Source organism: Bombus bifarius, unplaced genomic scaffold (genome assembly GCF_011952205.1).
Source record: "Bombus bifarius isolate JDL3187 unplaced genomic scaffold, Bbif_JDL3187 scf7180000007992, whole genome shotgun sequence".
NCBI lineage: Eukaryota > Metazoa > Arthropoda > Insecta > Hymenoptera > Apidae > Bombus > Bombus bifarius.
Genome location: NW_022884373.1, coordinates 3,840,822 through 3,868,042, shown reverse-complemented (window position 1 = coordinate 3,868,042; position 27,221 = coordinate 3,840,822). Strand labels below are relative to the sequence as shown.

General features: G+C 40.9%; 1 protein-coding gene across 1 annotated transcript in view; it reads left to right on the top strand.

Annotated features, from left to right (window-relative positions):
* Nucleotides 1-10,116, top strand: part of LOC117205720 (alpha-2B adrenergic receptor-like) — a 118,762-nt gene extending 108,646 nt beyond the window's left edge. Inside the window, exons 2-3 of the mRNA XM_033444416.1 lie at nucleotides 6,622-7,002; nucleotides 8,296-10,116. Of these exons, the coding sequence (XP_033300307.1) occupies nucleotides 6,622-7,002; nucleotides 8,296-8,889 (975 nt within the window). The 3' untranslated portion in view covers nucleotides 8,890-10,116. The remainder of the gene's footprint in view (nucleotides 1-6,621; nucleotides 7,003-8,295) is intronic.
* The last annotated feature ends 17,105 nt before the right edge of the window (nucleotides 10,117-27,221 follow it).

Here is a 27,221-nt window from a genome sequence, read left to right as displayed (position 1 = left end):
GGAAAATAAAGGTAAAGATGGCTAATACTTCTTGCTGCTACTGCAAATATTGGAGATATTTGTACGAGCTTTGCACGATATTTCAAATATCTCGAAACATAAATTTACCAAAGAATACCATAGAAAAAGGAAAAAGGAGAAAAATGGTAATTTGAGAAAAAACAAATGTTAGCTGTAGCCCGTGTCCCATGCCTGATATTCCACAATCAAATCCAAATACGAAAAGTGGAAGGGAGGGAAATTCGTGACTCGATGTATTTCGTTTATAAATTCTTTCGACAAGGCCGCGTTATCCCTTCGTTCGAAAGATAAACCTTGTATTCCAAGGGTGCGTTCGGCAATCTCACTTTCGTCTATAGGCGTTATATGTTATTCTGGCATGTCATAACGTACCAATCCGTGTTTGAAAAGCGCGCAGAAAAAGGGGTGAAAGGATAGGGAAAATAAAAGAGCGTTGGAATAGCAACATCTTTTTATACGAAGCGGCGAAATGAGAAGCGAGAGAGAGGAAAAAAAGGCAGAAAATCCAGGTCATACTAGGCTGCGCGCGAATTTGATTCGAGCGTTTCGCAGCCCTTGTGTTCTACCTCGAACCATCTCTTTCATCCCCATAGCGACTTTAATGTCAAACGTTTTACATCTGCTCGTGACAGACTCATCGATTCCGCTTTAGACCGCGTGTTTCTTTCCATTTGGGGATTTTCCCAGCTCCTGCTCCAATGGCAAGTGTACAGCGAGTGTTTTGACGTCGAACGAACAACGTTGGTGCGTCAATAGCCGTATGATTTTCAATTAAACACTGTGCTCGTCTCGATCAATCTTCGGTGAAACTCCGCCACAATTCCTCCGAAAGACATTAACCACAGAGAAATCGATTAAGGTAATAATTCAAAGTGATGGAAAGCAGCTGGCCAACGAGGATGATTTTAATACCGTAATTTCTATGGCAGATACGAGGCACCATTCTGCTCACACTCGTAGCTATGTTCAAAATAGTACATTATCACTCGCGTTATCTCGTTAAATATTGTTTTAACTGACTGCTGCTCGCGGTCACGTGCTTCCGCTCCATTTACAACGGTCAAATATTAGCATGATCAACGGAGAAGTTCGAACAGAACTGGGAGAATTAAACTTGCACGAAAGTTTCTACTACAATTGGATCAGGTTTACGACATGTCATAAAATTCCTATTTTTTCAGAAATAAACTTCAACTCTTTTACGATCGTGATGTGATGAATTTTATACAACGTACAATTTTGTATATTGTATTGTCACTTAAAAAATGTATTTCTAAGTCACGTTACTTTAACTCAAACGACTTGAACGAATTTGAGTAACATGTCTAATCCGGACGCAGAAGCTTAATAGTCTCTTTCCAATAACTAATAACAGGCAGTGCGATTGTAAGCGTCCTCCTTTCCTTCCCTTTCGACCATGGTGTTCGATAAGAAAGAAAGAAAGAAAGAAAGAAATTCATTTCTTCGCATTTCTATTTCAAGTCGAGCAGACCTAGTACCCCGAAACCAACAATGGTAGCACGGACAAAGAGAGTATCAATCGCGGCGTCAAAGGAACAGAACTGTACTAAAATGTACCTACTGTTCTGCTACTGGAGAACCGTTATGATGAATTTTTAATCCTTGAGAGTTACCCTCGACGAAAAGCCGCGAAACGTCCAATCGCAGGCACAGGAATGGAGAACGTCAGTGTACGTAGTTATTCGTAAAAAGGGTGACACGTCCTTATTGAAAAGAATCCGGATTCTATGGGGGAAGGGGTGGGGGCGGTGGATTTCGGTAACCAATAACTTGGATTTCGCTCCTTTCCACGGAAATAATCCTGGCATCGATTCCCTCTTTCTTACGGATCTTTCACCCTATTTCCAACTCTCAAGGTTTCTCTGAGAACGCTGGAATTGCTAGAATATAATAAGGGATTCATCATTGAATGCACGAGAAATGTTTAAACTCGATTAACACGGGTGAACACAAAGATGAATATACTCTCAATTGTTTGGAATATTATTACACACAATTGCGTTAAAGTCTTGGCAACTAACAAACTGTACTGTTAGAAAACATCTTGACATGGTTTTCTATTTCTGGCATTTTCAACGAATCTTTACGTTTAGACAGGCACGAAAGAATTCTTCTAGTTAAGACACAAAAAGCTGACAAACAGAATACTGATTACTGTATTTTAAACTAATCGACATTTTTTCAATAAATTATCGATAATTCTCGAATTAAACGCCTCTTCGCTACCAACGACAGATTTAAAACAACATCAAGAGTGCGGTTACATTCATCCACAAAAATAAAACTCATAACTTTCGTACAGTACGTACTGTAGCTTTTCTGAAGGCAAGCGTTTGTCATTTAATCACCGACGTGCGATTCAATTAAGGACATTCTGAAAAAATGTAATTTTTTCCTGCGAACCATATTCGCGAAAGAGTATCACAGACAAGCCGGAGTCGAGGTCGGAATGCAATTATTTAGAGGGTACGAGAGATATAATCGGTTTCTCAGCTTCATGCTGACGCGGCGCTTAAAAGAGCATGATTTGCCTGAATCTAGATGAAAAGAAGCAACGAGACCGTCGGCCAGAAAGAAATTTAATTGGGTCGGACAAAACGTGGCCACCGGCATTTTGGTACAGGGGTCATGCCACCTTGCGACTGGCATTTTCGGCTCCGTTGAACTTAACTGAGGCAACCTCATAGATACGAGCGAATGCTCGCGCGCTGCACTCGACGAGATTCGCAAAGCAAAGCTACCTATAATGATCGACTTTTCTAACTCGTAGAACACGGTACTGAAATCCACGTGATTTTCTTCAAACACAATAATTGACTTTAAAGACAGCAACAACTCGACAAAATCGGTTGCATCGATCGATTCGAAAACGTAAAGGGAATCACAAAGTATGGGAATCGTTTGGAAAGAAGAAACGGATGGTATACGGCACGCGAAGCTCGATGAACACGAATGAAAGTGGTTCCTGCACAAAAGAGAAAGATCAGAAACTCGCACGTACTTTCGATCGTTCGAAATACACCGATTTTCCGCTTCCGTCTCGTTACACCGATTTCTTCCCGCTGCTATCTATTTCCTCGTCCCCGTTCCACAGATCCGATAACACGATCGACTATCGCTTATCAATGATTCATAATTGAATCAAACGTTGGCAAACGTTGAACATAGAACTCTCTGGTGGAAACGGGCTCGACAAACGCGAATGGCGTCATTCCAGTTAAAATGGCCAAGATTCGTGGTCGTCCGACGAACGGTATCGTTTCACCGCAGTGAACTCCGATTTCTCCGGACCGACTGAATATTTATCTTTCCGGGGATTTGTAACTCGATAGACCAGCTCGATTGCCTTAATTTACCGCGCGTTTCGTGAATTTTTTAATGGAACGGACACGTCGCCGGGTGGACGAGTTGCGGCGATTTCAATCCGTTTCACTCGCAAGATTTCTCACAGCTGACCAACGGACGCATCTCGGGACGGACATTGTTATTCATGATCTCATGAATTTTCGCTCTTGACGAGCGTGCTCCAGGTTGCTCGTTACCTCGCGAGAAAGGCCGTTGCGAAGAGTGCGTGAGAAATCTTCTGTTCCTTTCTCTCATTCCCAGGAGGAAGGTGAATAAAAAGTGAGATGAATTTTTCATTAAGAAAGCCGTGAGTGTAAACGCATAGGTTGGAAAGAAAACGAAGAAAGAAGAAAAAAATATTTCGTAGCCGTGAACTGTAAAATTTGCCGTGGAAAGGAGGTAGCGTTAGGGGTAGCGGTGGCCCACTAACGTTTGACGTCACCGCGAGAGACTTTGCCTCTGCTCCCTTCCCAACCCGTTTCTCTCTTGGCAAGAATGGAAGCAGCGTGACCAGGTGACCGATAATCCGGAACAGAGTCGAGAACAAGCAGAGAAATGCGCGCGGTTTCAAGGATGCGGAAGAATCGACCTCATCGTTTCGCTAACTAATCATGCGGCGAATTTTCTCTCCCGATGGAAGATTATTTTTGCAATACAAAACGGTCGTAAATCAAACGAAACGCGAGATGAAGTGGCAAAAAAGCTTGAGACTGATCGCGTATCGACGGTTATGAATTCCTGTCGGGAAATTTTCGCTAAAACAGCTCGTTATTCCGCGTGTTTACGCGATAACGGTGCTTGCTTCGTACTTTTCGTCGCTTTTCTATCTTTTTAGACCCGACCGTGGTAAAAAGAAAGAGAAAAAGCGTGCCGAGCCGCCGCTCCGTCGTGTCAGACTTTTGAGGCCGCCCTTATGTAAAGCCGTTATAGAAGCAAGGGAAAACGGCCAACGCTGGCAGAAAAGGGAAGATTAAACGGTTACCGTTGAAAGATTAAAGTTTACAAGCGCTAATCGCTTCGCGGATACTTCAGACGTGGGATACGTGCTCGTCTTAACTCTAAAATGAAGTCAGTAGCTGGCTAGAGGAGGGCAGTTTCGACGTATCGAATTTAATTTTAGAAAGATGAAATACTCGTTAACGTCACACGTGTACGATCAAGTGACAAACGGTAGAAAAGGAATTACGACCGTGCGATAAACCCAATTCACATCGCTGCCTAACTATCGCGTATGTATATCCCCAAGTGGATTCATTATTTCTACACTGGAAACAGCAAATGGAATCACACTAAACTGTAACGAAGAGGGACGAAACGCGATACTAGATGTTACCAGAGGGTGCAGTAGAATACACCGATGCGATAAGAGATCTAAGCAGTTTCATCGTACTTTCACCCGTAATCTCTCTGATAAAGATCTAAAATAACTTTGGCTTCATCCTATTTTGAGAATGACTCGTGTATCATCCTGTTAGCAGAGAACCCGACCTGTTGCGGATAATATTAAGTTTTTACTAAAATTCTATCCTTTGTAACCCGTCAACCAGATCAAAAGTATCGATAATCGTGAAGATCTTGGTACGATCAGGAGCATTCGTTCTTTCAGGCTCCACAGATATTGTCATCTTGCAATGGACTAAGAATTCTTAAGAAATTATGAGACTAACGATCCAATCTATACTATGACAATTGATAAATGAATATGATCTTTTCGCAATTGAAATGGAAATGGAACGTCAGACGGTATCAGTGACAAAGAAGTTGTTCTTCGCACGAAATCAAACGACTCCTGTTCAAGAGCAGTGTCCCATTTTATTCCAACCAGTTCAGAATAGACCATAGCGTAAATTAAATCGAATTAGATTCTCTCTAACGTGCGTGAAATACACACGTTCGTACGTATTTCACGTTCTAGGCCGTGTGCGCGTCACTTCTAAGCGAAACGTCGTCGCTCGTATTGTAGAACAGCGTATCCCAGTTCTGGTATGCGTATCGTTCATAGGAGCGCGTGACTGTAAAAGTTATTATATGGAAACGACGTAATCTGCCCTTCTGTTACCTCGTAAACGGGATCGAAACTTTCATAGAATATGGAAACTGTGTTTATTCACGAATCAGTGTTTTACTATGTTTAGAGAGGATTGCGAAGAAATTCGTAAAAATCAACCGTACTCGCGCGTAATCCCATATTTTGTTAAATTGAACGAGAAACTTTTTCACTGGCGAAAGTTAGCCCGGTAAATTTATTCTCTTTGAGCCGAGAACGGAATTAATTCCGCTCTCTTTGCCCGTCGCATCATTCGTAACGAGCGTAATCGCAGTACACTACAAATGCTTTCTCTGATTGAAAGTTGCATCGTTTCGATTCGCTCTACTTATGAGCAGACAATATACATAGGCTCGCGAGAATATTCGAACGTTTATGAGTACTTTTCGTAAATATGTTATGCGTGTTATATGAAACATTTTGATTGTGATAAGCAAGAGATTATGAGATTAGTTTACTATCATTATGCTATTGAAGTTTAAAACAAATAATGTAAATGTATAAAAAAATTACAAAATATTTAAAACGTAGCTATGTATCTCACAGAGATCGCAAAAGTATTTAAAGCAATCTTTTTACTGAATGTTAAATCAGCTTGCCGGTAAAAAATAGGAAATGTGATTGTGTTTCTCATGAAGTTCACAAAATTGGAGCTCATGAAATTTTAAATACCAATTTTCTTCGCCGCCTACTATTTTTCGTTTACATAATAGAATTTCATAGACAAATGAGTTTTAGTTCAGTTAATCGGATATTAACTAAAGCTTCACTCCAATCAATGAAATCCACATAAATTGACTACTACTGCTCTCGATATTCCTTTACTATAAACGTTCATAAAACCGACGACATTCTCCAATATTTTATTTTTATCATACAATAATGCTTAATAGTATAATATATAATTTGCTTGATTAAAAAGGGAATTATTGGAGAAACTTCATAAATTGTCTACCCATTTTACTTTTACTCCTTTAAACGATGAAGCATTTGTCTATTGTAAAAATTATTGACCGAACTTCACAAACTGACCCATTTTATTTATTAATTTAAACGATAAAGCGTAGCTCGAGATGAATTCCCCAAATTGGCCCCAGATTGGCCCTAGATTGGCCCTAGATTGTAAAATCACAAAAGAATGTTCCGTGACAAAGTGGCTATTCAATATTCATTCGTTTCTGTTGCAGCTTTCAGAGGACATCGGCTACGTCGTTTATTCCGCGCTCGGCAGCTTCTACATCCCGTCGTGCATCATGGTGTTCGTGTATATACGCATTTATTTCGCGGCGAAGGCTCGCGCGCGCCGCGGCATCCGCAAGCAGCCGCGTCCTCGTGCAGTGATACCGCCTGAGTCCCCGGATATTAGACAGACCAGTTTCACACAAAGCACGCCGGCCACTGAATCGAAAAAACAGGCTGGTTCCGCGATGGAGAACGTCGCGACTATCGAGAATCAGCCCGTACAAATACCCATCGTCACGTGCGACTTTGCTAGCGACGTTAGTACCTCTGAAGCGGATCCCGGAGGAGGGAACAGTATTCCCATGGAGGAAAAGGATACGCTGAAGGTTAACGCCTTAATTTACTTCAAATGGTGTCTTTTTTTTCTTTTGTATATTTTACTCTTGTCATATTTTGAGTCATACTTTCTATCCATAAATAAAATATGTTGTCAAGAATAAGTGTCCGGATGCTTTTGAACGATAACATACAGAAAAGTACGCACAGCTTACTGTTCGTGAATTCGACGTATTAAATTTCCAAAAGTAGCTTCATGAAATATGAGGCAAGGATAGCATTATTGCTTATATGGAACTGTATGGAAAGGTACTTGCGATGAAAATATTCTTTCTCCTAAAATATGCCCCCTGTTGAAGAATTGATAGACAACAGACCATTTCGTACGTTTAACAATGTTATTCTTTTCCACGATTCGTCCCAAGTCAGACCATCTATCACGCTAGAAATACGAGCACGTGTTTCATATTCTACAAGTGCTTGAACGCACATGCTCGAATTCGGAGCAAACATTATCCTCTGTTACGTTGGAATACGAAGAAATCTATGTTATCAGCTTGTTCAAACGTATTCAAATTCGATCCTCCCCCCGCCCCTCCGCCGGAACTCGTCTCTTATTTTTCGTGAATTTTCCTCATCCACTCGGAGGCAGAACGTCAAACATCTTTTCTGAACGTCTTTTTCTAAATGTGTAGCAGATTCTCCGATCTCGAACGACACGAGACGCGCAAGACACCTGTCTCCACGCTCGTATCCCGGATGCACTTACCCAATAACTTCAGTTTCGTGGTCTGGGATCTGAATACATCCCGTTTGGCGATACAGCGACGCGTTTCTCAAGATCTCGTACACTGCTACAACGCATGAAAGAGAAACTAGTAAATCGCCGAATGTAGAAATTCGTTGTTGGATTTTCTCGCACGATTCTTCCACGGTACAAACAGAATCGAATAAAAATCTCGCGAATCGAAGAGCACAATTCTTTATCGTTCTAGTATCGAGATCGAATCTATCCTATACATGTCCGTTTCCCAGAATCTTTACTTTCTTGTGTTGTTTATAAATACGAAACAACTGGTATCGTCGGAAGCTTCTTGTACCAGTAAGGTGCATATTGTAAAACTATGCATGGGGATAGCTTAGATTGGTAATGGCTATTTAGGCGGTTTAGAAACCACGTTGATCAACTGCACTAATTGAAAAGTATAGAGAAGCGACGATGTTGCAAACACTTGTTTATATTTACCTCAGAGTTTTCATTACACCATTTATCGTTTAATTATCGTTGAAACGATCCTTTTCAAGTAACGATGATTAAAACGCTGTGTAAATCTGTTGGACAGGTGACGATCCCAGTCCCAGTGCAGAAGAGCAACCTGAAGGCAACGCTGTCAGTAAACGGCGACGGCCAATCGAGCGTGCCATCGCGGTGCAGGGCGCCTAGCGTCGGCATCGACGTCGACATGGTGTCGGAGTTCGACCCGTCGTCGTCGGACAGCGGCGTTGTATCCAGGTGTGCCGTGGTGAAGCCTTTAAAGCTTCGTCTCTGCCAGCCCATCTTCGGTCGTAGGAATCTGGGCAAGCTCAGAAGAGAGCACGGGGACGGAGGACGCACGTCTGGCAAAGACGACTCGGGCGTAGAGTCAAAATCGTCGAAACCGCGGGACCCGGAGAGAGAGAAGAGGAGACTGGCGAGAAAGAAAGAGAAACGAGCCACTCTGATACTCGGTTTCATCATGGGCAGCTTTATTGCCTGCTGGCTGCCATTCTTCGTCCTTTACATCGCGAAACCTGTGTTCCCTCGCGTCGAGATACCCACGCAGGCGTTCGTGATCGCGTTCTGGCTCGGCTACATGAACTCTGCCCTGAACCCCTTCATCTACACCGTCTTCAACAAGGATTTCCGCCGCGCGTTTCGCAGGATACTGTTCAAATAATCCCGTCGTCCCTGGACGAACGTTCTCGAACGGGATCCAGGTAACACGAATGAAAATCGATCGGCGAATACATCGCCTTTGCGAAGTAGAACGTCGATGGAAGGATCGGGCAAGAACGCTTGAACAGATATCTTTATTGCGATAAGTTAGGAGAACGACACGACGAAGGTGTTTATGCGCAAGAGTCTTGGGAAATTCGGACGCGACTGTAAAAACTCTCGCGGGACGCTTCCTTTGGAATGTAAACTCGGTGAAATTCTAAACTCGGTTCGTGTCTAATGTGGCCTCGGAGACGGGCGCACCGAGAATTTCCTCGTCCATGCAGTTCGAGGATAACAATTTTCCGGGAAGAAATCATGAGAAAGTTGACAAATTCGATAGCCCGTTTTGCCAGTGACGGCCATGAATCCTCTACACTCTACGAGATGTCGTGGACTATCGGTGTGTTTCAGCAACAGCTGCTGCCTCTCCCTCGATCGGATACAACTTCCGACTGGTTGTCGATTCAACATGACACCAAAGAAGACAGATGGAACTTCGCGACAGCTAGCGATACGGATTCGAGAACTACGGCTGCATCGTGATTTTAAACTAATTATATCGAAGGGAGGAACGCGTGAAAAGTGTCAGAGACGTTTTCTTTTTTGCTCGACAAAGACGAATTATTGGTCGCGATGATCGCGACACGATTCGTGGGTTCTCTGTATCCCGCCTCCGAGGAATCGGATCTTTTCGTCGAAGCCACCTCGTCATCGTTCTTCGTCAGAATGGAAGAAAATTGGGTGGGGACGGGGGTGTACCTGCGGCATTCTTCCTTCTCCGAGTTCCTTGGACAGACGGCACACGGTCCGATTGTAAATTAAAAATCGCGACAATCCACTTACTATCGATGTACGTGAATGTAGATATGTATAGCATACGTGTATGTGTGTATATAATATGGCCGTCGCGAGCGGCTCGTCCGGAAAGTTTCTGTTCTTTGATATTCACGTAGGTGACTAAGAAAGGAACACCTTGCATGTTCGCTTGATTTCGCTTCGAAATTACCTGCTATTCGATTCGTGAGCAGTGTAAGAGATGGAAAATTTTCCGAAGCACGAGCTACCGAATACAAAGTTTCTTCTAGGAAGGGAAAATAGCAGTGTGTCGAAGATTGAAAGAGAAAAATAGAGGGAAAACGAAGGGAAGGGAAACTGAGAGTTCTGATTCTTCGCTACCATGTTTCACGCGACGTGGAACGAAAACTTTCGGAACGGGCTGTGGCATACGTTGCGCGTGTAATAATACGTAACTGTTCTACGATATTATATACGCACATCGGCACACGATCGCAGGAAGGACGAGGATCTCGAAGCGAGCACAAGTTCACGAGAGACGTGATCGGAATGATCGTCATCGGACAAATAAAATAAAAAAAAAAGCTAAAACGAAATATTGTTTCCTATTAAATAGGTACACATCGTTTTATCAATAGGATCGATATACGGCTACGGTTTAATCGTGTAATCGTTTAATCACGACAGTTTTTTCGAATTCTATCGATTTAAATAAACGGTAAGGATGCTGAAAACGTAACGATACGTATTATTATAAAAAAACGTAGAAGTTTCTCGAGTTTAAAAATCAAATGAAAGAAGAATGGAGATGCACGGGAAGAGAGAAGAGATACGGGGAAACGATCGCTTTGCACGACGTACGGTCAATGGGAATAGAATTCGCACGACAGCAAGGATAAAAAGTAGGATGTAATGCTTGCAATGTCCGATTTCTGTTTGTTCGGCTTGAAATATTAAATTTGACTACGCTACACCCTGGTGAAACCGCGATTAAAGATGAATGCACAGCTTTATTTGTTTATTGGTGACGCGCGAAGCCAACATAGAACCCTATGCGGTTTCAATTATTATGCGGCTTTACGCAATGTTTGCGCACCGGGGTGCCAATTCGCGATCAGCTGCTTTATAATTTAACGCTTGCCGACCTCACCGAGGCACCGAATCCGCTCTCAAAACCGATCAAACCGGTTCGAAACTTACCACCCCCTTTTATCCGAGCGCACGCCAGTTTTACTTAATCGATAGCTGCGCGCCACCGGTGTACGCGATATTTTTCTAACTCTTTCTTTCCATCGATTAAATTTGCTACGTAATTTCGAATATCGAAAGAGAAAGCTGTATTCGTATTCATAAATACGATTTACAAGTATCGGGACATTGACCAAAAATAAAATAAATCTCAAAAATGATTGGGAAATTACCTAAATCTCTGATTATATCAACGATTGTTATCCAGTTCCAAAAGACGTCCTAATATTTATGAACTTATTTAAGGATATTTTTCAGAATTGAAATCGCAGGAAACGACACGATGTTCAAGTTATGTGAAATATTTTACGCGAATCTGTATTGAGAAATGTTGGCACGCCTATCTGTCTAGCAACGATTCGAAACAAATCAAATAGCGGCAAAAACGTAGCTCATAAATCGAAAGTGGCCCATCCATCGGAACAAATTTCGAAAAACAATTTCCATCGATAGCATTCAATCTGGTCTCTCTATTTCGCAGATTAAAGATCATCCCCGCAGTCTGACCGCGAGAAACTCGAATAAAAAATTACTTTCGGGCTTCTGTACCGAGACCGAGGATCGAAATCCGGCTATTTTTGGTTGGGGATTAAGAGTTAAGAGCCAGCATACGTTTCACATAACCAACACACCTACATCGAACTCTCTTTGCTTCCAATCGGTCTTTTACAACTTTCAGAATTACATTTCCGTTCAACAGCGGAAAACGTGTTTTAGAAAACGATTCCTATTCAAATCGACCAGTTCATTCGTCGATCGACGTAATATCGAAAATATTGGGAGTGAAAATACCAGATGTGAAAATTACCAAAATTATGAATTCGTATTTTTTTCATAGATTGCGACGATGCGCTTCTTAATGACATTTCGTGCAATATACGAATGAAAGCTTTCATTACATTTTGTTTCATTTCGATTCCGCTGATGCAAGTTTTACACTTCATCTCTTTCTATTTTCAGTGTGTATATTTTTTATCAAAAATATCTTTAAAGTTCCAATTTTTAAAAGCTCTGTAGTTCAGTGTATAAACCGAACAGTTCAAAATCAAAGATATCTTTCATATACCTTTCATTTCTTTCATCTCGGCATAGGTTCAATATTATACCCTAGTTACCGATAGCTGCAGCGTTCAAACTAAAAATTTCCAACAAAATCACGCACCGATGTTCCAAATAAAAGATAATTTCAAGAATGAAATGTTTTCCACGTAACATTTACCCCTAGAGCGCGTTTCAAACTAATTTACGAATTAGCCGCAACCCCTTTATAGCCAGGCTGTACATATGTCACGTGTGCACGCATCTACGTGACACGCAACGCGCTACAACGATAAATCAATAAAGCGTATATACGTGTGGTCTGTAGTATGCAATACACGCGTGTGTCTAGCTTTCCCTCATTAATTCTGTCTCTCTCCGACCAAGCTCCACGCATTAAGGGTGAACTGGGGCAAAGTGTCGGGGGAATAGACGAACAAGACAGTCTCTCGAGTGTACAGAACCAATAAGAGGCGCGCTGATAAGATTGCAACGTTCATGCGACGGATTATTAGCATAGCTGAGATCGATGGACCGTGTACACACGGATACACGTACCACATAATATACCGTATATACGTTTTTCCAGTCGGATTTTTGCTTATGAAAGGGTTAGGAAATCGACGGTTTTGATGGATCGATCGTACATTAAACAACGTAGGTTGATACACCCTTGATGATTATTTGAATCGGCCGCAACGAGGTGCAAACGCAACGTTTGCACAGTCAACTATCGAGCGGTTTGCGTGGAAAGCTGCGAATAAAAGCGGACAAAACTTTTGACATGATCGTTACAAATTGATTTCGACCGGCTGGAGGAACCTGATGCGCATTTGTTATCCGGCTATCTTAGTCGTGTTCCGCGCCGATATTAGCATGTAAAAATAAACGAAATACCAGACCGTAGAAAAACGAATACGTGTTCGTTACGATATTTGTCTCCTTGACTCGGTTTCACCCTTCGATAACCCGAGATCCATCGGTCGCGGGGAACAATTTCGCGTCGATCGCAACCTCGTGCAATCCCATCTCGAAATATTACAACGCGTACCTTGTAACATGAAATCCTGTATTAGACGGTCGGCTGGATCCTTGAGAATTTATCGTGCACGAAATAAAAGGACTGGAGATGCTGTCGTAAGATACTATGTTCTCGAACGCGTAAACGGAAGCCAGAAATGGATACACATAACCGAGTGGAATTTACGTTCTAACCGAGAGGCCGGATGCTCGGTAATATTTCAGACGATCAAACATCGATACAGAGCTCCCTGCTGCTTTTTCCTTCTTTCGCTCTTTCGTCTCGTTATCGCTGATATCCAATACGTTCGTCTCTTTTCACGATCTATTGATCTCGGTCCACGTTTTTGATCTCCATCTAGAAAATCGTCGAGGTTGGAGAGACACAGAGCAATCTTGAGAACTTGTGCCTTTTCCTCTCTTGTCTTTTTCCTTCTTCTTTTTTTTTTTTTTTTTCGTTGCTCTCCAGAAACCTTGCTCTATTCGATACCCTGAAAATTCCTCATCGAACGCTCGCCGTGTTTCCCCGAAAAGCGAGATCGACCGAAGATCATCGATCTCTCTGCCAAAGTGGCACGGAATCGAGACACACGCAGCAATAGGAAAGAATAAATGAATCGTCGAACGTTTCTCCTCGTTGTTAGTTTCAGAGTTAATTAGATCGATATAAGATGTAAGCAAAGTTCGGACAGCGAGATTCGACATTTTCCTGTAAACGAGTTACTTGTAAGATAGTAAGATTAAGTCTGATGAGACTAAATAATAAAATGTAAGAGAAGTGTGCTTGGCGTTGGCAAACGCTAAGACGAAAATTGCAAAAGAGGGAAATACCGTGAATCCGTAAAATGCAACGTACTAAGTAATTACGATAACGTACTGTCGTTTACCATTAATATCGTTAATGAAACTACGTGTACGCGGCGATCTTGCCTTAGGCGGTCGACCAAATTTTTTGCAAACCAAATTTTTCCATGAATCTCTCTGTGTGTCAGTAATTAATTACCTTACCATACGTACACACGATGTTAACTTAAGCTGTAAGCATAAGAGAAATTTACCAACGTTAGAAGCAAAAGACCTAAATCGTGCGGAGATTTTGAACGAATGATATACGAAGAACAAAAACGACGAAGAACGATCTCGAAGGACTGGTGTAAAGAGAGAAGCAAGCTAAACGATGTTTAAAATAAAAAAAAAGGAAACCGATCATTCTAATTCTAATATTACGCTCGTACCGTCTCTGAACCTAAGCGACACGCAACACGTTGTCACGAGATTAAAATAATAAATTAACGAAGACACGATACTTTGTATTTATACACGTTGTATACAGATATGTATATTGTTACTAATATTATTCTTATTATTATCAACAGATTACCATTATTCTTATTATCGTCATTATCATTCTCGATTCTTATTACCATCGATCATTCTTACATATTAAATAATCCAGCGTCGCCGTAGGGATCGAACGATCTATTTTAATTATTATTTCTACTCGTCGAGCGGCACTACTCCTTTGTCTGCTCGAGATTTTGAAGTAGAGCGAGATCGTTCGTTATATCCACCTCGCTGATAACGCTGCTAACAATCTATTTACCCGATTCCAATCAAACTTTTCCAAAAATATCTCCGGTATCCAAGCGGCGACGAACGGACCACCGAGAGCGACGAGATGCATCCAGTAGATTTACAGACACTTTTATCGTTAGATTCATCTTACGAGAACGCAAACTTCCGAGATTCATCCTTGTCCGTGGAAAACCAGACGAACTGGTATATTTCACTTCGAATCACCGACTAAAAACTTGGATTAATTATCTCGATAACCTAGTCTCATTACTCATCCCGTTGTTTTTTCCTCTCTCCAACTTTTGTAAACTCATAAAATTACAGCCGGATAATACTCCATTAATAGTACGTTGATTCGAAAATTTCTGCAAACTAAACGCAGTCAATTGACATTCCACCGCGTTAAATGTACGATAACTGCACGCCTTTCAAACACGTACACACACCGTCGAGCTCGTAATTAATTCGAGCATTTTCCATTTCCGTGCCTCTTTTTAAGACCCACCTACTCTATTTACGATTTCAATTATCATTGTGATACCGGACCGCTTAAAAACAATTTCCCATTTAATACCAAAGCTTCCGAAGCATGATGCATTGTTTCGTTCTTTAAAATGTCGTAGGCATCGCGAATTAATTTATTTGCTGATTTATTCACCTACCGCGCCACTATCGTATGCTCTACCGATATTCTAACAGTTATAAAAAAAATTTTTTCATTCGTGATTAATCACACGACGTAATAACCCGAACGATCTCGCGCTGGGCGCCGCGAAACGATCTCTATCGATAATATTGGAGCAATGAAATCACTGTGATATCACTAAAACGCTTTCAAGGTGTGTGTTGGAATCGACAATTATCGCCACGCTTGCCGGGCTCAGCGTGGCTAAGTTTCCAATAAATTAAAAGTGGCAGAAATGGAATTAGATATTTGGGGGGGGGGGGAGATGAGAGAGAGAGAGAGAGAGAGAGAGAAAGAGAGAGAGACAAAGAAAAAAAGATGATTTATGGTATCGATTATCGTAAATTATTGTAAATCATATTGTATTGTATATACGTATACATACTTATACATAATATATAAATATACACATAGAGTATATTACGGATGACTACTAATATCATTAAAGATTACTATGATCGTATTACCGTCATTGTTAGCCGACACTATTATCGATGCAACAAGTTCTACTGTCTAATAGCGTTGATCGTCTGTCGCGGAGAGAGCGAGAGAGAGAGAGTGCAGCCTACGCAAGATCAAAACCGAACACGAAACTATAATACAACGGCCGAATGATATCGGATCGTTTGCGAACGATTGTTTTATTGTACATGGGAAACCATATATCCGGAAGGGATCTCGTTTCCGGTTCATTCCGATTTTTCTTCGATCTAGTAACGTTTCTATATATAAGCGAACACACGGTTTTCTTCGACTTTATCATCGATCGTCGTAGAGGAAAAGAAACGTAAAGAGAAGAAAAAGAATCTGAAAAAGCGTTGTAGTAGTCTATTTGAAAGGGCAGTTGCAAATTCTATCTAGAGACAATAGCGAGAACGCGATTAAACGAAACGCGAACTTGTCAGTGGCCGAGATAACCGGAAGGGCGATCATTGCGAGATGATAAACCGCGACGATATTAAAGTCCGTTAAAAGCACGCGGAATGCCTCGTTCTACGCGACACTTCTGTACGTAATTTTAGCGAGAGGTTTCGCTGGCGTTTCCATTTCTGCGTGAAACGTGCGTTTCATTCGCCATTCGAATACATCTCGAGGCAATCGAAAAACAATTTTCTTCCATCGCAGTGATCGCCCTTCGAAGCAGCTTAGGTGCGTGACAATGAGCGGAATCACCGCTTTTATTCTTTACTCTATGAACATCGCTCGGCGTGCCTCGGTCCGAGAATAAATCGTGCAAATCAACCGAAGCAAGATTACGTGGCGTCAAAGAGGTAATTTAATAATTTGCCAGTCGGAGATAATGAAATTTTAAGCAGGATACAATTATCCCACCGGTTAATATTCATTATATTTAATCACGCTCCATCGATGCTCGTTTTAATCCGATCCGTATACAGTGGCAACCTTACGAATTTACATCGATTTTCGGATCGAGGATTTCACGCGTTGCGATCAGAACGATTGAAATTCGTCGGTTTAAATCTTTAATTTGAAACTTGCGAATATCAACGAGTTGTCATGACGATTATCAAGGCCATAAAATAACCATCTACCGATCACTCCGAAAATGCTTGAACAATCAGACGAAGAATGGTAATACCGATCACACCGCTAAACGAACACTTTCGTTCGCGGATCTCTCGTCATCCCTTCGACCTTTCTGCTTGAACGCGAGGTCATGTCGCTTCGGATCGATGTGCAAACGATACCTCGTTCCAGATCTATTCTAAGCCACTACTAATTCGCGTAGAACGGGGTACGAAACAGTACCAACGATTTTCTCGTCGTTATTCGAGAATGCACGAACTCCACGAGCCAGATTCTAACGTAAATCAAAATTTCCAATTCCCTATATAGCCTCGCTAAGAAGCATCGATCATCCTATCGCCTATATCGAACAGGCGTGACTTTCGTTTTTATTTTTTAACTATGTATGTATGTACGATTGCGAGGGCGATTTATCTTCGTAGTTAAAAACACAAAGCTTTCGTCGCGAACGCGACGACTAATTGATCTCGATACTCGTTGTTTAGCGATTAATTGTAACGTTTCGAACGGAACACCATCGACTCGTTCATCCGATACTCGCTGCGTTTACCGCTAAGAATACAACAGGCTGCACAACTAACCGAATAATTCAACGTGACTGAATCGAATTTTTGTACCGTTCTTTTTATTCCATCTCGTTTCTCTTTTAAAGCACGCGTGGATTCTCGACAACGATCCCGCGACTATACGCAGCAATAAAGTCAGCCTATTTCGTAAAGCCACACCAAAAGTCAGACCAAAAGCAAGTTCAGCCTGAAGAAGCGTGCGCCGAGTCTGTAAAAACGTAGCTTCGTAATTTTTCCGTTGGAATATCCCGTTTTTATTACACGCTGCGTAAAAATCCGTGTTTCCATGTAATATCGCTCGCGAGAACCTTCGAAGAGATTTAAGTTCCTAATTAGAATACTTCTCCCATTAAAATTCCAAGTTTCCAAACTTTTCTCGAAATACTCTCGATCGGGTGTAAATAAACACGGGTTCTTACACAAATATACACTGTCATGCACGCACGAAGTGTACACAACGAGACACTGTATACACCGGCAGAATACCGAGAAGCGAACCGCGTAAACGCAGAAACAAAAGAATCGTTCCGTTTCGGAAAAATGATAAAAGAAAACGAGGAAGAGGAGAATCACAGAAGAGAGAGTCTCGATAGGCGCAGAATTCGTTTTACGTCAAGTTTAATCTATAAAAGTCTTCCATTCCTTCCTCAACGTGTATTCGTCTACGTATTCGGCTGATTGGTTACGGACGTAGAGCGCATAGTGATATAGCGTGATTTCTGGAAACGGTAGAGGCCGAGCACTGACGGATCACCGGTTCTCGACGCGAGTTCCTCTCGAGATGACGCCACCAAAAACCGATCGATTCCACTGGACTGGCAGATATCGAAAGCGTAATCGCGCGTATCCTCGTCCGCCAAACATTTACCACCCTTAATTTAGTAACTCACTGCGATACGGTTGAATTTCAGCCAGAAACGGTTTAACAGTAACGCTCTCGTGCGAAACATGCGAACAACGCGTCATTTAAACGCGTTAATTACATTTCGACGTTTAAATACTTTCGTCCGATTGCGTGCACGCACACAGATAGGCATAGAATAAGAGAGAGAATAAAGGGAACGACGAGAGAGAGAGAGAGATGGTTGGATGATCGAAAATCTCGCTGGGCTACGATTAAAAAAAAAAGAAAAAACACATGGCGGAGAAACTAATTCCAGCCAGCGTGTAATCGAATCAGAGGACCAGTTTTCGATTGCAATTTTCCACCCTCTAAAGGGAGACAATAACGCTCCGAGGAATATAATGGATTTTATACAGAAACTCCAGTCCACGGTGCTCTTTAATTCGTTTGTGGTACAGCCGAGAAACACGAAAGAAAGAAGGTATATATCTAGTTTATTCGTTAAGGAAGTTCGTTCTTATACAACGAAGTTGTAATTCGCGCTCGAGAAAAATCAAGCGACATCCTCCGGACGTTCGTCGACTTCGATAATACAAATTATTACAGCGAAACTTTCGACCGTCCGCGACACATTTCCGCTTTGTTCCGTTCTCTCTGGTCGAAAATTTCACGGAATCTCTACACCAACGGGAATTTTCGACGCGACTCTGTTCGCGATTAAACTGTGCCCGTTCTCACGGTTCTTCGTGCATATGGAGACGAAACAACGCGAGCACGCTACATTTTTGAAGAACGTAGGCTACTTGTTGCTTCGTAGGGAACGCGTAAACTAATGGCCAATAAAATTTCTGCTGAAAATTTAACAAGCGAAGCTACGAGAACGGGTTCTGGGCCGCGTTACGATCACGAAACTCCCGCGAATAATCGAGGCAAGTATCCACGAGGCGAACGGGTAAAAGTCGAAAAGCCCAAAAGTGTCGATACAATATGCTGATCTTTTGCTTGTTTGGAAGAACAGGGCAGGAGAGAACAGAACTCTCGCTATTGTTTTGTCGCGAACCGGAGTTCCGTTGCGAATTGGATAAGGTCGCTATAAGATGCGGTCAATGAAACGAGAAAGAAAAGAAAAAGGAGACTCGCGTTGCTCGTGTTTGGAGCTCGCCGATTTTTGCTCGTCCTCTCCGTTTGGCCGGGAAATGCTTATCGCGGATATCAGAGACGCCGGTTTCTCTCTTGCGTGGTCGGTAGGTCGAAAAGCGTTTAAGAGAATAGAAAGGAGAAACGAAAACGGGCAAACGATCGTAGAATATTTCGTTCGGAATAGCGTGACAAAAAAGGAGAAATAGTAAAATGGAGGCAATAATATTGAATGTGTCTTTTAAGGAGAAAACCGAAGCAACTTTCTGTACAGTTGTAATCATTTTATGATTGTTTATGTGATAATCGTTGCGTTGTACATAAAATACGATATCGCCTTAGTTTTTCAAATATTCAAACGATGTACAGGTTTACGTGGATTTTATCTAGATAAAAAGGTTCGAACGATCTTGTTGAAATTGATTTCACTGTATATCGAGATGTTATAGCGATTCTATAGTATGTATAATATAAAGTATAAATATTGTAATAATTTCTTCGAAATTTCTCCGAGAGCGAAGGAGAGATCCGGAGAGGATAAAAGGAGAATGAGAGGTCTACTAGAAACTATCGGAGTGCGAAAGGTGAAAGACTCGTTCTCCAAAAACTGGCACGAGAAAACAGGTACTTCGCAGAGCACGAGCTGCTCATAGCGTCTTAAAGGAAAGAAAGTCTAGTTTATACGACGTGGGAAGGGAGAGAAAACAGTAAAGACAGTAACAAAGAGGGTAATAATTAAACGAGCAAGTGGAAATAAAATACAAAATGAACGGAAGTATCAAACTGCTTTACCGGTCTACGTTTGCTATGCCGTTGTGCTCGAATTGCCTGTTTTTGCAGAAACCCTGGAGGTTCGGTCTATCGATTGAGTCTGATCGATCGATCGTCGTCGAGAATCGACTCGAACGACCGATCGTTCGTCGGTGAAACCGTTAAGAAGGTCAAGGAATACGAGTACTACGATGTATACTGGCATTAAACGAAAGGAACTATCAGTACATTACGACTTTGTTTTATAAAAGAAAGATAAAAAACGAATCGACCTGTGTTCTCTTTTCTAATACCCTCTACTCTGTTCGTTTTATACGATCATAGTAACAATAGTCGTTTCTTGCATCTCGTTAATTAACACTAAAATTTCCAACGACTAATATACTAGAAAACTCGAGCCGAAGAAATCAAAAATGAAGGATGAGGAACAAGCTGCTGTTCATATATTTTACAAAAAATCAGTCAAACGTTAAAAAATTAAATTTCTATAGAAAATGACGAATTGGTTTGATTATTCTGGTATTTCTAGCGTTAGATTTATTTTGTATTTTTCCTGTTTATTTTTCATAGACTGAATTTAGAAGAATAAAGATCTGCCACGTTTCTCTCAAGTACCAGAACAGGTAAGTGTTGCTACAATTGAATTTAGAAATTTGTCAAGAAAAATATTAATTAGTAAAGAGAAAGTGCTTTAACCTTTTGCGCCAATACGCAGATATGGATTTATGAAAGTTTAAATAAACTTCCTATAATAACTTATAACAGAGTTCAGGACTAACAGAACTTCTGATAATTTTGGCGCAACGAAATTCCGCTTAACTTCTTCGAAATATCGGGGCCGAGTTTTAAACAATAGTCATACTCGAAAGTTGTTAATAACAGTTTCAGATAAGCCATCGCCGAGGTTACATCGAGCAACCATTAGATCGTCATTCAACGTCGGTATCGAGAGTAGGATGGAAGAAATAAAACTTTAACCATCAATTTACTAGTGAATACGATGAAATTTCATATGATTTCCTTAAAATTTCATTCTTCTTTCCGTTCCAATCTTATCGTTTGAATCTCTTCTCAATTGTTTGCAACCTTGAACTTTTTCAGTTCTTTCCTTCAGTTTTCTCAACAAAACAATTTTCTTTCTATAGATACACTCGTCGAATCCAACCGAATCTCTACGACCTCGCGCACAAAAAATCAGCTCATCTCGACAAAAATGTAATAAATATATGATAAAAAGTGTAGCGAACTCGCTCGTACTGCGCTGTATATAAGGATCAGAGAATTGGAAAGGCAAAGATACTCCGATAGTCCGTGCGAATCCACTCTGGAATAGAATGCAATTCCACACTTCGATTTCTCTGGACCCATTGTGATGATAGTGGAGTAGACCGATTTCCACGAGCGTAAGCGAGCGTCAATCCGATTGACCTTCGAATGAGTTTCTACTTACCCTGTCTATCGCGGTATCTGTACGCGCGGCACGAGCTTCCAAAATGCCGGATGTACGCATTCCTTAAGCTGATCGAATAGTAAAAAGTATAAATACCGCTTCCAATCACTCCATGAACGATATCCTTACGATTATATACATAGAATCTCTAAAAGAATCAGGTAATATAAGCAGCAGTCATATTAAAATCTACAAATTTCTGGTATAACTTCATTTAAATAATAGGTGTCTCGTAACACTATCTACTTTAATGAAAAATTCTATGGTACATTTGTAGCGCCACATGAGCTAGAAGACAACTCAAGCTACGCTGTTGTTTTGCCTCTGAGTACCAATATCGTTAGGATATGCATAACGTAATAATAAACCAAGTCCGAGCAAAACAATGTCACCGCTACGCGTAACCGTCAAACAAAGGCGAATGGAAACTTACCGGTACCCCCTCGATCAGTATAAATAAACGAACACGGTCGTAAGGTGACCAGTTTTTCAGCCTCCGTCTCGAGCGATTTTATCAGCGATCAATACACAGTCTTTAGCGAATCAGTTAATACCGAGCGTCTTAGCGAACATTATTTTAACGACACGTATCGAGCAATCTACGGTTGACTCTGCATTTATAATTATTTTAAAATATATTTGACGGTTCCAACATCGAGTAATCTCGTTATTTAAACTATCACGCGACCAACCATCCTCCACAAATTTATTTAGAAATTCACTCGGTTTAATTATCCACCGAACTAATTAGAGACGTGCATTATTTAAGTTATTTCTTAAGGTATCTATAAGGCATTATTTAGGATACCACGAAATAAGCTATGTCTATCCCGATATTCTCTGAGATTCGAATCAACTTTATCTAAGAGGTGGCATCAGGCACGCAAGAACTCCAGTGCGCCATTATTCTGTGAACACGGAGCAATATCATCTCAGCAATAACAATTTGGGTCGCGAAAGCCGTGGCTGTGAACCGACTACGTTTGGTTCCCGATTGATTCACTTGTCTTGATTCCCGCGTACTTTGGGTACAATGCAACATAACTGAGAACACGTATATCTCGACTTAGGGGTGGGATGAGAAGGCGGTTGCCAGAGATGGAAGGAGCATCGCTGTTGAAAGGGATACCTTGCGGTGAGTTCACAATCGGTATCGATTCGAGGTCATTAATGACAGTCTATTCTGCTGTTCTGAGTGGATTAGCGACGATCTGCCGTGGTTATTCGTAACTGACGAAATTCATAATTAATTAAAATTAAATATAGATTTTCCTCGATATGATATCGTACTTCTTACTACCATGTAATCTCTCTTGAAAATTAATTAATACCACTACAGAATTTTATTTGATATGCCTACAGTAGTTACAAAAAGTATTAGCACACCATTGTATTTATTATGGAATTTAGTTAATTAAACGTAAATATATCTAATTAGTTTTATTAATCCTTACGATACGCTCAGTATGCTTCATTTTCAAAGACATACAATTTTGTTATGATAAACGATCGATAAACGGTCAAAGTGTTGGCAAACGTATGCCTCCTAATTAATTCCCCTTGCGGTATGCTTTGGAGAAAGAGAGAGAAAACTAGTTCCCCATTGGAGCTGGCCGACGTGAAAAGCATCGGAATACTAATCGGCAAAGAACGCGGTTTGGAATGTCGGATGAATGTGAATTCCTACGTGCAAATGAGATTGGCCGTCGCGGGGCTGCGAGCAAACGTGTTATTGGAAAAGATTCTAACGACAGGATCGAAGGCATCCCATTCGACGATCGACAGGCAAGTCAACAAAAGAACACGAGAAAGTAACGGACAAAGGGGAAAGGACGAGTGGGTGGAAACGTTGGAAAGAAACGAGCGAGACATAATGAAGGGAAGGAAGTGAATCCTTAAGAGGGCGGTAGACGAACAAAGGATATCTCGATTCGGTTTCAAGAATGTCGTAGAGTTATCCAACGGCGAGGATGGAAAGCGAACCAAACGAAATCAACGCAACGTTAATTAGTCAAGACGAAGGTACGACACGGACATTGAGACGCAAATGAAATTTACCGCCAAGTCGAAGCGGATCCGGCAAATTTCCTCTAGCACTTAACGTTACTCTCGGAATGAAATTAAACGTCCGGCTGAACTATCAGGAAAGATCGGAGAAATTTGAAAATCGGTCTCGATCATTCGTAATGGAATCACGATATCAAGCGTTAACTCGTTTCCTTCGCTACTATCAACAGTTCGGATTCGCCTTTTAAAAGAATTCAGTACGATGGAGAGTTTCGCGCGAAGGTTCGAAGGTGGTAAGAAAATAAAAACATTGCGAATGAAAAGAACAATAAACGTGCGAAAAGAAAACAACGATGGTAGGATGGTAAAGAGAATAGACGACAACGGGAAGATGGACCGAAAAACTGACGTATCGCGCCGACCGAGGATATGGAATGTTTGCAAAGTAAATTTGGCTGAACGCGAAAGAAGAGGACAACTCGATTTCGAGTTTTAATCCAATTCCTTGCACCCTAGAGCTTTCAAACACATCGCGTCTCCCTTCATCCCTGATCGTTCCTTGTTGACTCGCTATATTCTTCCTTGTTCAGTCATCCTTTCTACCTTCTCCATTTCCTGTCTCACCATTTGCCAGGCATCTGTATTCCTGACCCGCGGAAATATTCGCTCCGAAGGAACCCAGCCACAGTCTCTCCAGCGACTATAACTCTCCTTGCATCGACTAGCCCACGTTCACCTTGCAAACACGTTTACGTAACCGTGGCCGCATACGCACGTACTCATGGCCACGTATACATCCCACCAACTAAGGATTTTCTGGATCAGAGGCACGAAGAGAGAGAAACGAAGTTTCAAGTCGACTCTATTGCCAACACCGAATCTCTGGACAAAGGGAAATACTGGGAAAATGTCGTTAGCGAAGAAGGGTATCATCGTAAAGGTGAGGCACGAGAAGGTGAAGCCATTCAGAACAGAAGCGTGGGATTTGTTGGAAGAAAGCAAAGTGTAGGATTTGCCCAGAAATAGAAAACTGGCTTCGATGTCTGATCCAGGTATATGCTTGAACACGGGCAAGAAGATTCTTTGCTTGTTACGAAGAAACAGAAACAAATTGTTCGGCAGCATGAAGGACGAACGGAAGGGAATAGAAAGGAATAAAGTGTGAAGTATAGAGAACGATATTGCAAGAAATAACTTGCGATACTATAAGCAAGAATATCGTTAACGAAGAAAATATTTTCTGCAGATTTCCACACTCGAACAAAATGGCTGATACTGAAACTATCTTGTGTTCATACATGTGTATACAGTGAACGAGCTGTATATAAATGGTAATTCGGTAATAAATGGTAATGGAAATCAATGTGATTACTTAAAAAGTAAAAAAAAAGACGATCTGTATGAATATGTAAGTCAAGCAAACTCTTTAGAAAAGAAGTTTTCATTGTTGACCACAGGGAAGGATAATTGGAATTGGGTGGTTTACGCGCGATTGAACAAAAGAAAGGAATTATTCATGACGGTTTGATGGGATATTTCTGACGCATGGCCTCGTTAAAATGACGTATTTCGTTATCGACGCGACACAGTGCGTAGAGGTGTGAAAATGTACCGAGTGGAAAGCGGATATTTATACCGGTCGAAATAAATCAACGGATTGATCCCAACTTTGATTACACTGTTCGTCCACGCATGGACCTATACAACCAATCCATTGATCCAAGTGCAATACTAACGCGATAATTTTTCATTCAAGTATGCTCCTATACATTCAAATATCCTATGCGCCTTAAATTTATGAAAAATATTATTTTTCATTCTCTTTTGAATATTTAATAACGTTTAATGCAAAATTAAATAGAAACTCAATCATTTTAAATGAAGATAAATTTCTATCATCCAACGAAGCTCGTCGCGTTATTTGTTAAATATAATACAAACACAAAATCCACATCAGAGGATAATAAGCGAGCAACGAGAGACAATGTCAACAAGGTAATTTGATCGAAATCGTATTTTCTGTGCCGATTTTGTTTAACCACGCGGTACAGCGCGACATCTACAACGGTGTAATTTTTGTGTAGCAATAATACACTTGTAATGTACAAGTTTATACGTAATTGAATGAAAAGAGGCCGCGATGTTACGTTCGTATCGCGTGCATTCCGTGGACTGCCCACCTACTCTCTTCACGAGACTGTTATGGCTCTTTATTGAACGAGTTAATACTGCTACGATATTTAATTAGTGTCAGTTTTCGGTCGAGTCTCCGAGGATTCGATCTTTCATTACTATCACCAGTGTCGACACGATATTAAATCTGGTAATTTTCATACTAACTGGTTGATTAACCGAATTACCAATGCATGTGAAATACTGCATCTCTAATAAATGACACATCGAAATCGATATTATCCAAATAACTATCGTTTAGCTTTGAATTGAAGTTTAGATGGAAATAATACAGTGCGAGCATAAAAGCAGCTAAAGCTTCACACATTTCGAGTGCCGAAACATGTAAGTGGAAACACTCTTGAAGAAATAAAAATCTCGAGTCCCTTTTATAGCCATGCACTTTCAACTTGAAACTGCTTCTGTTTGTCTCTTTCAAAAATACGGTAACTATGAAAACTATATTTGCACATCATTGCATTTATCAGGCTCAAAAATCTCAAGTTCATAAATTTCATATCATCTAATAGTTCTCTCATGTGACTAGAAAAATTTGATACTATGAAAATGAAACGTAGAATTTGATAAAAGAAACGTTTCATTGGAAAATAACGATATGTACAAATATTTTTTGTAGCCACTGTATACGTTTCACGATTACAATTACGAATTTCCCTTTGTCTCATAAATATTTTTAATTGAATGAAGAAAAACAGAGACGAAAAATACAACGAAACTTCAATTTTATAATAGGATAAGGAGACCAGTATATAGCGATATCGAAGTAGAGGAGGAGGAATATAAGATAAGAAATTACGAGCAATTGTTCCCCAGAATCAGGAGATTTTAGATTTTCGAGAACCGTAATCGTTCATCGGTCGAGCAATTATCGCGTCACGCTTAATTCGATATTTCAATGTCGTAAACAGGAAGAGAGAGAGAGAGAGAGAGAGCGTATAATTGATATGGGCTTCCATCCGTCACAATTTCCATTGGAAATGATACAGATCTAATTACAGATTGCTCGAAGAAATCCAAGCTAAGAGGATACTTTCAGAGATTTTACGATGTTGGCTCAGCGTTTCTCTCGGCTTCCCGTAAAATTAAATCCATAGATTTGAGGTAGCTGGTTTTGCTCCTTCGTGATCTTTACATGAACTATATATATCGAGCCGAATACCGACACGTCGAATATCTCAATATCGAACGAAAGGATCGCAGTTTCTTTTGCTATTCGTAAAGAAACAGATTAAAGGCGGGCCCCTACCGCGACCATCGTAATAAATGTTATCCCTAGTCGAAATGGCTACCTTTATTCCAGTTTTTACGGGTATGTATATCGTTACGTTCAATTCATATTTGAATGACAATGAGCACATCGCGCCATCAAACTCAACTTCAGAAATTCTCTACATTCTATGTAGACGATCAAGAG